The 14,459-nt window shown below is 34.8% G+C and overlaps 1 protein-coding gene across 1 annotated transcript; it reads right to left on the bottom strand.

Annotated features, from left to right (window-relative positions):
* Positions 1-202: 202 nt before the first annotated feature.
* Positions 203-4,528, bottom strand: LOC140145305 (uncharacterized). The gene is made up of 2 exons (XM_072167064.1): positions 4,310-4,528; positions 203-689 (listed from the first exon to the last, which is right to left on the bottom strand). Exon 2 carries the CDS (start codon positions 686-688, stop codon positions 203-205), a length of 486 nt encoding a protein of 161 aa, XP_072023165.1. The 5' UTR covers position 689; positions 4,310-4,528.
* Between the last annotated feature and the right edge of the window lie 9,931 nt (positions 4,529-14,459).

Below are 14,459 nucleotides of genomic sequence, written 5' to 3'. Positions count from 1 at the left end.
CAGGGACACATTATACGGAACGCACCTTGGCTGGCGACATGGAGGAAAACAATGGATATGTATAATCAGCTTTATTGTTTTATACTTTCTAGGCATGTTACAACCTCTAGCCCCACACACTTTAGAAAGCAACTCCTAAGTATCAGTTGTATTAATAAAAGTCATTTCTTTCTGACGAAACAAGTCTGAATACGACTTGTAACTATGGGCGACACCGATTTGGCTTTTTGGACACTTTATCGGAGAATGTGCCTAAAGTGACAGTCTCATCTTTGTGCGCGTCCATCCATTCTCGAAGTTTTTTACTGTCATCTGTTTCCGTTTTGATGAGCGTAGTAATCGCCTTCACAACGGCAGCCTTGTTTTTGTTGGATTTCTTTTCTGCATCACTTCCACCACCTGTTGTCAGCTTTGCCAAGCTAAGATTAACTCCATACAGGATAGAACCAATTGCAACATTCTTAGCAACAAAGCTTCCAAATTTCTTTGACGCTTCCGTGATTGAAAACTTTTTAAATTCACTTGCATCCTTAGATAATTCTGCCACATTTTTTTTGGCATCTGCAACTTCTTCTTCAAATTCAGCTTTTTCTTCTTCTGTCATGTCGTCAACTGCATCAACCTCTTCACTTTCAAGCGCTTCTTCCGATTCCTCAATAACTTCAAATGCTTCTTCGAATTCCGCCATACTGTAGTACACCAACAATGCATGGAAGGAATATGAAAAAATATTAATGGAAAATTTGGTAAAAATAGCACGGAACCAAACACTAGCGACATCACTGCACTGATGCAATATAATGTGAGTTGTGACACTGCTTCTCAAAAATGCTATTTAAATAATCAAGTATAGAAAAAAGTTGACCTATATAGGTGTTTCTATGTGACATTGGCAATAACCTCTGGATGGCCAACTAAATCAATCTTCTGTAGGGGGGGGGGAGTAGATGATGAAAGGTTAAACGGGGTCAAATTTCAACATTGATAGGGTCAAATAAATAATATTCATACTCAACAAAGTTTACTTTTGCAAACAATTATACAATTTACGCAACATATTTGCAGTGTACGCAGAAAAGTAATAATTCACCTAATCATGGCCAAAATAGTGTCAAACATAAATTCGAGTTAATTCGCTTATAAATTTTATCTCAATTGCACCACCATGTTGGCTTATACAGAGATGATGGGTTATAGCTATCAGCTATCAAACGCTCAAAGACTCAAATATAACTTATCGCAATATTCGCAAATAATAATAATAATAATAATAATAAGGATCGCAATAGAAGCTAACAGAATTGGATCTTTTATACATCACATTGAACCCAACAACCGGCACATAAACCATTATAAAACCAAACAAAACTTCAATTTACGTCCCCAAGGAAAGCAACCAGCCGCCGTCAATCACAGGCAAGTATACAAAAATTCTCCACCACATAATCTCCGTAAATAAAATAACTAGACATCAAGGAGATATCTTTAATAAACCAGGAAGTATTACACAAGAGTGGCCATGACTACAAACTCAAATAAATTAACCGATATTGCCGCCAAAAAACCAAACCACAATAACAACAACAACAACAACAACAACAACAACAACAACAACAACATAAAAAAACCAAGAAACAAACAAGAGAAAACGCACCAGAAACCCTAGAAATACTGAACCATATTTTGTAATACGGACTACGAGGGGGGGGGGGGGTCCCTCATTTTCAATTATAAACGTCATATACATAACCGCTAAATTTGGTACCAATATATAGCTATGCCTGGTCTCCTCTACTGATCCAGTGATGCCAAAATACGTACACACATTTCACGCACAATGTCGCTATGACGTCAAAATGTGAGGGCGCCCATGCAAATTTGGAAAATTCTGGCTATGTACAAAAGTCTAGGCAAAAAATGCGATTTCACTATAAAACTAAAACTAAAAGGAAATGACTATCTCAACAAGTCAGTAGCTCTTAGTCCTGGAATGATTTCACAACATCTAAATGAAAATCATTGATTTTACTGTAGAAACCAATGGTGGGCCTCCCCCCCCTATGGCCGGTCCTACCTCCGGGTAAGGAGCTGGGGTAAAAATGTTATCACTAAAATGAGCGGTTAGGTCGTTTGGGCGTAAACGCGTGCGTTTTTTTATAACAAATATAAAATATTGGGAGGGGGGTGTACACACCCACCTTTTTTCGTAGTTCTTGGGTTATGGGGATCAAGGTACACCCCCCCATGTGATAATCAATCAATATTGTTTAGAAAAGTCGTCATTATTTACTTAATGTCAAATTGAAACATGAAGTTTCCAATATTTTTCTGACCAACAAGGTCCTAAATGGTCCTACAATTGCAAGTTGTCCTTTCACTGATAAAGTAGGGCCTCGGTATTTCCTGATTGGCTAAATTTGTAGCATCGGCATTTCCTGATTGACAGCTTTATCAACGGATGTAATCCTTGAGCTTCCACATCGTGTGACCTTGTTGATCACAGAAAATACTGAGGTGGTCTTGTTTCAATATGTGATTATGTAAACGATGACCACTGGTGTGAATAATGACAATTTTTTGTTGATTATCGCATATTTTGACCGCCTCCAAATCCCTGAAAAAAAGGAAATAATCCAAGGAGAGCCAAAAACATTTCCCTATGGACATTGAATGGCCAATATGATTCTGCTGCAACTTTCAAATCTTGAGTTACTCTCATTTAAATGTAGACTTTGATCTCAATATTGCGGCCATTGCAGCAAATGAGGTGTCTTTAAAATAAATTCTACTTCGAATGCATATCCCAAATTTGACATAACTCTAATGTTTATGTAGCTGTAAGATAAGCTGACGATCAATTGAAAATTTTGACTTTTCATAATTTATAGAAGGTACACATTTTCCCCCAAAAGACCTATGGGAACAATCCATACCTTCAATCAGAAAGATCAACATTTTCAATTAATAGTCGCTTTTCATCCCAGCTACATACATTTAAGTACATATCATTTGATTTATAAAGTTTACCTAGAGGACTGTTAATATCAAAAATATCAATATTTAATCATTTGCCATAAAATGTGCGTTCTAGCCATATATGTTTCAACACAGGCCGATAAAAAAGTCCAAGTTTGAGATATTTTACCATAATATCAAGAGCTATGAACCACTGGACCAACACTACTCCCTATTCCACAAAAATACAGCACTATATTTTTAGATATAAATATCCTGTTTTTTGTCTGTTTTCATACGTCGATTTTTAGAAATGATATGAACATCGGGCATACGACTTCAATACAGATTAGTTTTTTCGTTGAATAGATTCCTTAGGTTTGTTGATTAAAATATATATTTTCAATTTTGTCAAAACTAGGTGAGTTTGTCACTTGGTTTTGTCAAGCAAAATTTATATATTTACAATATTGTTTGTTTCAATACTATAAAAACTGTAGTGGCAAAAGATAAATCTGTGTTTTTCCACCTTAAGTAAAACTGAAAGTAAACATGAATAGAAAACAAAGGCAGATTTTAAAGGTAGATTTCAAGTCACGAAGTGTTTCGTGACAACTCACAAAATATCATGTTGCTCAAATGTTTTACAGTTGTTCTATTCAGCTGAATCATTTCCTTCGTTTAATTAATTTTTTTAACGTTGGGGAAAACAGCGACCGCAGGTTTTACATGTCATTAGATTTATACTTCGAGGACTGTTTTAAAAATATCAAAGATATCAATACTCATTTGCCATAAAATGTGTCTTATATTTCAAAAAATTCAAAATTATTTGATATCAGAAGGACATTCTTGGTATTCAGAATGCAATTCGATATGTCTGATGTGCTCTAATGTCCCACAAGAGATACAGTCCAAACGTTCATACCCAGCCCTGAACTAAGTTAAGTGGCTGAAATTAAAAGTTTTAAAATACAAATAATTGACATAATGTTGGTGTTGAATCAAAATTACGTTATAATTCTGCTTCGTTATTTAAATGCAATTTGTTAACGCAATTGAAATTAAAAATATGTAAGTACCATATCTAATTAACACTCCAAATGCACTTCAGTATCCGATTTAAAACCAAGTTGACTCGACTTTAGGCATGGTAGTTGCGCATTCGAATGTGACGATATCGGGGAGTAAATTTGAGTAAGACTTCTCGAGCAAGTTGAATGTAATGTAAAACAATCTCACTATATTAAACCATAAAAACAAGAAGAAGCTAGATTACTAGTAAACACGGTACCACTTGAAATCTGGAACTAAAATAACAAAAGCGGAACAAACAATAACAAAAGGTACGTACCTGCTCTGAGGGTGTAACTGTAAACCACACTTCTTTGTTTCTTTAGATCTTTAGATTAAGTCTTCTAATAATTCTGTCCCCGTAAGGTTGCACAAGTTTGTGATGCGATAGTCAGCAGTTGTAGAATATAGTCCTCCAATCACCGGTCATAAGCAATCAGTGGTCAACGATGATCAAACTAATTTTAAAGCTCTGGATGTAGCTCTAGTCTGCATATAGAAACGCCCACTTCAAATGTTGACAGCACAAACTGGATAGTGAACAGGAAAGTTGAGGGCTATTGAGAAAGATAATGAAGTGGTTATTATTCTTTTTTATCACGTACCACACGATAAACCGCATAATAATATGATGAGCACACTTAAAGACCCATTCAGTGATTTGCTCGTCTGGAGGATCGTAAAAGTCATCAAAATTCAGATTTTCAAAATTCATAGATGTGCAAACATAGCCTGCTTGCAGTTAAGCCGAAAGCCGTGAGTCTGTTATTTACATGTTTTCGAATGGGGCTTTGTCAAAATTGCTGGTTTCCTCGTTTTTGGCATTTTTTTTAATAGCAAATAGGCCTATATACCCAATGGCAATTTTAATGACTTATCCTTCACTCTTAGGCAATCTATAAACAAATTATTATTTTTACACCTGGGATCCACGGCTGTTTGATGTATATAGAATTGGCTTCATTATTAACTAAATGCAAACTATAGATGGCGCTATTTATCCTAAATCATATCTCTTTATTTGCAAGGGTTAGGTGATTAATACCGTCATTAAAACAGCTGGAATAGGTGAAACAAGCAACAAGGAAATTTTATAAACATATTTTATCAAATAATAAAAGGAATTATTTGTATTAAAAGCTTGTAAGGATAATTTCCAGTAACTAAATAGCGCCACCAATTTTGGGATTAATACATACATTTTATATCCGAACAAGCTTTAACAAATACTATAAAAGTGAATAATTTTGTAAAAGAGGGGAAATTAAAGTTGAGAATGACTCAAAAGCATCTGTATACATTAGCACGATATCACTTTTAGCTGTTTAAGCCTAAAAGTTGGTTATACATGATGTTTTGTTTGAAAAACTAATAAATGATCCCATCAAACAACCGTGGATCACTGAATGGGCCTTTAAGCATGTTGGTGCTCGCAATTGCCGAGGACGGCTTTTTAACCCTAAAGAAAACATGGGAAAACTCAAACTTTTTGGGATTCCCATGTCTTCTTTAGGGTAGATACCGTTAATTTCTGGACTAGCGCCAGCCCATTGAATGTGTGAGTTCGCCTATATGTACGAGTGCTGCCGACAACCGGAAAATAAAAATATTTTTGTCAATGGACCCCGGGCAATGGACCGAATCTGCTTGAAAGTTTATACACACAAACATAGCAGTCCTATTAAAAAAAAGTTGCGTGATGAGGGTGTAGATCACATAGTACCCCTTTAAATCTCCGCTGAAATCAATCCCCTCTATGGAAGACATTACCAGGGACAAGTGATTTGCGCGGAACTTTTTTTCACGCAATCTCCGCGCAATTGGCTATTTTTTTGTTATGGGCCGGGATACATGATTTGCATTGAAAAAAAGTTCCAAGTAATCTCGGCGCAATTGGCTTTTTTTTCGGCACAAATCACTTGTCCCTTGACATGACCTTAAAGGGGGAGTAGATTTCAAATGGAGACCCCATTTAGGTAACCCCATTTGTAATTCACACTCTCTGTGTGCACGATTAAGGTCATGTTTTCCATATGGGTGTTTGGATTTCACTGGAATAGCCGAGTTACAAGTTTGCTGATTTCCTTGTGGAGCATTTTACAGACCTTTTTCTCTGGCTCGCCACGTGTAATACGTGTTGCACCTGTTTTTCCGGTATATTTATCCGATCTACCTTGAAGCTCACACCAACACATCCCGCACCACATGTCATCACGGTTTATGAAAAGGCAGATAGAACCACGGGGAACACAGGAAGAATTTCACGCCTAAATGTAGAGTGCTGTGATGTAACTTTCCAATCAAGTAACAAATCAGTATCACAGGTAGACCATTACCATGACGCCCTCTAAATCCGCCCTCTAAATTATTAGAACAAAATTTGCCATTTACATTTTCCTTTTGGTTATTTTTAGACGCAAAATTAACCCCCTTTTGGCCCATTTAGCATTAAAATGTCGAATTTGACCGCGTTTCGCGCGCATTTATCCTGATAGGCTTAAACTCATTCCGTGCCTAGGAGCCCCCGTTATAGCTCACAATTCGTACTCGACATATTATTGATACCAGCAAAAAGTATTTTTTACACACCCCATCCCCCTTCCCCTGAGAAGATGGTCCAGCGACGGTTCTGCATAGAAATCAAGAAGCTTCTTCCAGGGCAATTTTTGCATTTAGTGGGATATATTCCCCCACCCCTCCCCGAATCACCACCAATACAAATTTTCTCCAACACCCAATAAGAAAACAAAGAAAATGAATTTTCCTTACTTTATTTTATTTTATTTCCCTTTTTCTTTTATAGTTTTCAGAAACAAATTCCGATGTGAGTGTTATCTGTGATGAGGAAATCCCTTTTCCATATGCACTGTATTTCTTGTGAACTTGTTTCTAATAACCATATCATTATGTACATTATTTACATTAAGAAATTTATCTATTAAGTTATTTACAAGTGTCAGTATTCTTAAATAAGATTTCTAAACAAGTTTGATGACATGTAAAACTGAAAAATGTCTATTTTAAAGAAAAGTTGAACAATGATGGCGCTATTGATCTAAAATCTAGTAAAATGTTATTAGATCATCAGCAAACAGACGAACAAATAACAGGGGAATTTAAAAATGCCTTTTTATCATGAAATGTAAGGTAGAACACATATTATTTGGATAATGTGAATTTAAGATATATGTAAATAGCGCCCTCAATTTGCACAGAAATGCACAGTTTATAGAATTAGAATTATCACAAAAAAGCAGAAAAGATGAATAATTTGATATAGAAACGAAAATCTATGTTAAGAATTGCTACAAAATATATGTGTATATACAGTTTATTAGGGTGATAGCTGTTGGTACTATTCAGGTCTAGAATTGAACATTATAATAATGTTTGTCAGAAATATTATAAATGATCACATCAAACAACCGTGGACAAGGGAAACTATTCAGATGAGGACATAACAGATTTCTCTTATTAATGACTTGCATATTCTCATCAAAATGACAAGAAACTATTAAAGTAGATATTATTTTATAAGTCTGGCCTGTCATTTAAAATGGCGGACTTGTCAATTATTATGGAATAAATAGATTCTTGTCAAAAATGACCCAACTTATCAAATTTGAGTAGGTTGTCTTGTCAGAGGGGGACTTAACAGAATCCTGTCAAAATTGACATGATTAAGTATATAATCTTATCATATAATGAGTTGGAGATCTTGTCAATATGAATTGTTACTTGTTAAAGATGGATGACCTGATTGACAGCTTCATCCCACACTTTACCCCATCACATGTTGGTATCAGGTGAAAGCTTATATTTTTCTTTCCAAAAAGAAACCTTGTGTGTTTTGAGACCTTATTGTACTTTTGAGACCCTTGAGTGGTTTTGAGACCCTTTTGGCCGTCACGGCCGCCCATACAAAATGAACAGTATATCTCATCAAAATGAAAATTACGGGATCAAAGGTAAAATTAATGAGTAGGAATTGAATAGTACGAATTTAGAGTGTGTATGTTGCAGTTGTCATAGACTGGAAACTGGACTCGAGCATATCATTTATTTTTAATTAAGAGAACCGAAATTGTTATATATAATGGGCACCCCCTATTGGATAATGTTATTTGCCTCTGATTGTTTCTTATACGATGTATACGCTTCTTCGGCCATATCCACTAATGTGTAGAGATACGGATTTATCGAGGCGTTGATTGGTAAAAGAAACACTACTGACCAATGATACATTTCAATCGGTAATGTTATAGCCCCACTTTGAGACAACACACCCATGATGATAATTGGCAGCCAGCAAAGACAATAAGTACCAATTATGACTGACAATTTAATTGCTAACATAATATTTTTCTTCTTCTTAGAAGAAGAAGACTTGACCTTTCCTGCCTTGACGATGGCAACATATATCATTGCGTACATGATCATTATAATAAGCATGACTACCGAATTAATGCCTAGAAATATCACGACTGGGAAATACCAGACACCAAAGTCATCGACTTTTTCAGATGTTAAATATTCACTCTGTATGGTATTTTGGACGTCACTTGAAACAGCTTGGGAACTTGTAATGGGTCGCATAAGTGGAATCCCAACACAGACATCAGATAAAATGTAAGCTCCGTATTTATCCCCAGAGACTAAAGAGGTTGAAAGACTCAAAAGAACGGTGACGATCCAAATGAAACCAACGGCAATCGTAGCAGATAAACGTGAAAAATGTCGGGATGGGTTGAACGGATATACTAAGCATAAGTATCGATCAAAAGTTATAAGAAGTAATACAATAAGTGATGTCTCGCTTGATAACACGACCAGAAAATTCGCCAATTTACAAAGAACACTCTCTCTCCATAAATCTGAATACAAGTAGTAGTCGTCCGCGTAAAAAAGATCAGCACCGATAATAAACATCATGTAAATTCCCATCAGCAAATCTGCAACTGAGAGATTAGCCATTAAAACAGCAGAGACTTTTTGGATTTCATTTACTGTCTTAGTTCGAATTCGCAGAAACAAAACCAACAAATTACCAAGTATCGAAGAAATGGCGATTATCCACATGAACGTTCTAAGTACTTGGTTTTGCATCAGACTTCCACAAAGGAAAAGTAGCGGTTGTTGTTCGATAGTTATACACTTAGTGTGCTTTGGTATCTGACAACAAAGTCTGTGATCAACGACGTATCTGTAATGGTGTTATTTTCAGGTACCTTTAAACAAATGTTTACTTATTATCCTTACTATCATCATTATCATCATCATCATCATCATCATCATCATCATCATCATCATCATCATCATCATCATCATCGTCGTCATCATCATCGTCATCATCATCATCATCGTCATCCTCCTCATCATCGTCATCATCACCGTCACCGTCATCATCATCATCATCATCATCATCATCATCATCATCATCGTCATCATCATCATCATTATCGTCATCGTCGTCATCATCATCATCATCATCATCATCATCGTCGTCATCCTCATCATCATCGTCATCGTCATCATCATCATCATCATCATCATCGTCGTCATCATCATTATCATTATTATTAATATTATTATTATCATTATCATTATTATTATTATTATTATTATTATTATTATTATTATTATTATTATTATTATTATTATTATTATTATTATTATTATTATTGGTTTCATTCGGTAAAAATATTATTATCCATACTAACAAAGTTTTGAGATCCTTGAGTGTGCTAAAAATCCCTTGTTCTATAACTCCCGATTCATCATTGCTTTCATTCTGCGCTATGACACTAACAGATACAAAAAGGTGCTGCTTAGTATAGTATGCATGTTTCAACTGATATTGAAAATTGTTAACTTAATATTGGTTATACATCTAAATGGAAATGATAAGGAAATGGGAAAAGAAAAGGAAGGTAATACACTTGGAATGTCTCATGCAAATCAGTCATTTAGTTAGCAAGATATTCTTCTTCATATTTTTATTATTATCAACATTAATTATAATTTGGCAATGATATTGTGTGGGACAGAATACTATTGTGCCCCAGCTTTACGATCGAGGGTCCGTTTATTAGTGCGACGTTTAGGCGTGTACTCGTGAACGTTTTCCGTTCTTAGCTGCAGTTGATATTCTACTTGCCATATATGTCACGATTATGGTTACTTTACACTACACAAGTTTTTTTTTTCATCAAAGCCGATTTTTTCTGTCCTATATCATGACATGTATCCTACTTGCTTTTGAATGATGAAAAAAAGTAAAATAATTGGTATTTCGTTGATTGTTTTTTGTTCACTTTCAGCATACCTAGCACCATCATTAGAACTCACAAGACTGCATGTTATCACACTGTTATCGGTTATTCAGACTTACAGAGTGTTGAGGTGGGTAAGATTTGCAAACGTTCCTTTATAAATATTCGCCGATGATATGTTCCATAAATATCTAAACATAGTAACAAATAAAACATTATAGAGGGCACTAGAAGGAGTTTGCAGCATAAAATGCAATACACATTTGTGACCCGGCAGCACAAACGAGCCGTAAATTCCCTAAATTGTATTCTGTGTTACGGTGTAAAATGTGTACGAAGGTCGTATTCATCGATAACTTAAGCTGGCCCGACTTCCGTCTTATTTTGATAGTCAAAAACTAATCAATAATCCTATTGTTGAAGTGGATAATAAGCTTCTACCTTAGATGGCCGGCTATAGAACTTTTAATAGCTCTGGTCTTTGTTTGCTTTTGCTAAATCCTGTTCAAGTGGTGGGTTACCAGGCATTGTATTTTGTACAGGTATGCATAACCAACAATTAACAATGAGAGAACTTTCTTAAACCTCGTTGACTTGGGGATGATTTGAAATGACCGCCAATTATGACTGTTTGATATATATTGCCAGCAATGTGGAAAAAGAGACAAATGTAAAAACGTAAAAAGCTATAATTTTGTTGAAGGAGCAAAGTTTATCAAACCATAACCTCGCTTCTGGATATCGTTTGAAGTCAAATGATATACCATTTTTAAGTTTATGATGTTTATTTTTTAATCACTATATAAAACAAAATTGACCGCGGGAGGAATTTACGCCTCCTTCGCCGTGGACGGTCACATTTTATTTAAAACCGAATTAGTGGATTAACTTCTGGATTAACTTCTACCAGCTTGTAACTTTGTAATTGTTTGGTTAGTTATGATTAGCCCTAGAATGTTTTATGTAGGTCAACCTATAATTTGTCACGTTTGAACATCTCAATTACACGACAAATTGATTTATGTGTCTGTATATAATGTATTCGGTTGCATCACAAACATCTAACAATTCAAAAGAATTAATTCAAATGATATACGAATTAATGCATTCTGCTGTGTGTAAAATTCAGCCAGAAAGCAGGACAGTTTGCTCCAAAAGATACCCTGCCCGGTCTGAAAATAGCCTGTCAATATATTTTATGTGTAACCTTTGTTTGATATATCGGTTGCACAATCTTATGGTCTAGTTATCAGTGAATAAAACTTCCAAGGTGGACACAATTTTAATCCAGCTGACCCGCTACCAAATTGACTTTAATTGGATATGTGAGTTCAAAAATTTGCAATTTTAATGCGGAAGTGGGCCGAAATAGGGATAATTCCCATAGCTGTGTCCTAAATAAAAATTCCTTTAAAAAGGAATAGGGTGAGCAAATAAGGAAGTGTCAAGACAAAGGTGTAGTTATTTTATTGTTTGAACTGTTTCTACAATTCGCATCGATCATAATGAGTATGTTTTTACGTGCCTCAAATGACAAGGACTATGATCTTGCAATGAGACTGTACAGTGTATGGACAGTGTAGCCTATTTGTCCAAATCATTTTGACTATTTGATTCTGACCATGTGATTAAAACAGGCTTTCAGATTGGTGAGCTATTGTGTACCAATTGATAAGGCCGGGCACGCAGTAAAAATACACTGGAGAGCCAATTTACTGGCAAAAGGTGGGGCCAAATAAATCTTACTTCTTAGTTGATTCTTGAACACGATTTAAGCAGGAACCTTCAGGCAGAATTTGAATACATATTATCCTGTAACGTTCACTTAGCCTAAAAGTCAATGAACGTTCATTGGTTAGCATAATAAGTAGCTTTGGGTATCCTACTATGATGTTTATGAAAAAAAAGTGTTTACAAACTAATAACATCTGTTATACATATACTATACGTACATCTACTTGATAATACACTGGAAGTCTAATAGAAATAAAGGATAAAGAACAATTACAGAACATTTATTGTTCAGTAAAGTAGCTATGGGTATACAATGTTTACAAGAAAAGAGCGTTAATGTTTTGTACACGAAGTTTGACTAGAGATTTTACAATTTGATGACATCCAAAAGAATTTAGTATTGAAGAATTTAAACAAATTACAGAACTTTCATTTGTTGACATACTAGCAATTGTTAACAATGTTGAAAATCATGTTCATAAGTGTAACATCCTCTATACATTTATTTCTTAATGTTCATTAAACGTATAAGGCCAAATAATAAAATAAACATGTTTCATGTCCCCTTCCGTTTCCTTTTTTGAGGTTTCTTCAATTTTATTTTTATTTTTTGAAATTCAGTCATAACTTTTCAAAAAATATGTCTAGGAAGTAGAGATGCTCTCTATAGCCTTGCTTATACAGGGTGTAACAATAAAATGTATACAATTGCATTTCGACTTCTCGGGAAAAATTAAAAGAGTTATGGCACAAATGTTATATGCAATACAATCAGTAATATCTTGGCTAAAAGAAGACGTTTAGTTGGGTTCTTTACTAGCGTGGGTTCAAAAGTTATGTCCGATTAATTAAATCGTCCAGAAAACGTGTTGGGCCACTTTTTCCCATGTTTGCGCATAGATATGCTTATCGTGCATTAAACATCAAAGAACTGGCACAAAAGAATTATAAGTGGGGTTTCTCCATAAAATTAACATGAACTTAATAAGCAAAACCCCGGACGTGAAACATGTTTTTTATTTTACTTGGCCTAACATTTTGATAAGTTATGGGGCTGTGTTTGTATAACTACATTCATTTAAACAAACACACCCCTGCGTAAATTAAAGAGAGTACGGTACTTAAATGGGGTAACTACGGCAGGACAAGAGAAAATAAATTTACTTTAGCACTTATGGATCCTGCCGATTGAGACTTAATGTCTGTTAAGTGAGAGGTGTTGTTGACATTAAAACATGTTAACATAGTATAAATATTTGAACAGCAACTCGTTATAGGATTAGCTAATAATACTATTTCGATAAGGTTTCTACCTCTTACATATCGTATCATTAACAGATTATATGGTCGAATCCAACGAAAAGTGTACACGGCATGTTCAGGGCCATAACTTAAAAGTATTAATCAATTGGCATTCGTTTTTGTATTGTGTTTATTCGCCTTGATCATACGCTTCGCGCCATATATAATAAGACCCCTTCTGTGAAAAACTTAAACACAGAGACCCCAAAACATGCTATTTTCACCCATTTTTCCAAAATATTTCTTAAAGTATTTTTAAAAACATCTAAATCAGTCATGAAAAGAAGTCATTGGATTGAATCTAAATTGATTTCCTGAAAGGTGTGTATTCAAAGATTGCCTGTTCAATTTTTCACATATTTGTACATAATTATGAATTTTTTGTGATAATTTTTTGAGTGGTATTTTTTTACATTACCTACGAATACAATTTTTCATAGCACTAGATATATCTTATATAAAAAATGGAAATCACTAATAAATGCGCAACTGATACAAGCTTTGATATGTCCAATACTGAAATGCATTGCATTCGGACATCTTTATTATTGTGTTTAGCTGCCAGAAATTCTAAATGGCACAAAGGTAGGTTTGGTAAAAAATATGCATTACCTCCGAATACATGTCAAAAGCTGTGCCATTTCCACAAAGTAAGAGAATAGTAAACAATAGTTAAGCAATAGGTGCAGGGTAATACGCTCTTTATTTCTACCAAGTTTCAATAACCTGCGTTTAAATATTTCTGAGATGTCAACAATAAAAGCAAGTATTCGTAGGTAAATTTCGGTAACCGAATGTTACCTACGAATACACTTTGACATCATGACAGTATTGTGAAACACCGCCATTCATGCCAATGCCCATATTGGTACATAACGAAGGCCTGTATGTTTGCTATCAAATCATATGTCAATGAAAGTTGCGAATTCACATACATGCCCACCATGCAAAACTGAATACGGCTTAATTGGTAAAAAATATGTACTGAAATAGACGACGGTCTTCTCATTCGAAAGAAAAATCAGATTCAAAGAAGATTAGAAGGGGATAAATACTTGGATTTGTCAACTGTCATGTGTGCTTCATTTTAAAAGTTTACCGACCTTCTGGTATCTGAGTAAT

The sequence above is a fragment of the Amphiura filiformis genome, unplaced genomic scaffold, assembly GCF_039555335.1.
Source record: "Amphiura filiformis unplaced genomic scaffold, Afil_fr2py scaffold_208, whole genome shotgun sequence".
Classification (NCBI taxonomy): domain Eukaryota; kingdom Metazoa; phylum Echinodermata; class Ophiuroidea; order Amphilepidida; family Amphiuridae; genus Amphiura; species Amphiura filiformis.
This window is presented reverse-complemented; position numbering and strand designations above follow the sequence as displayed.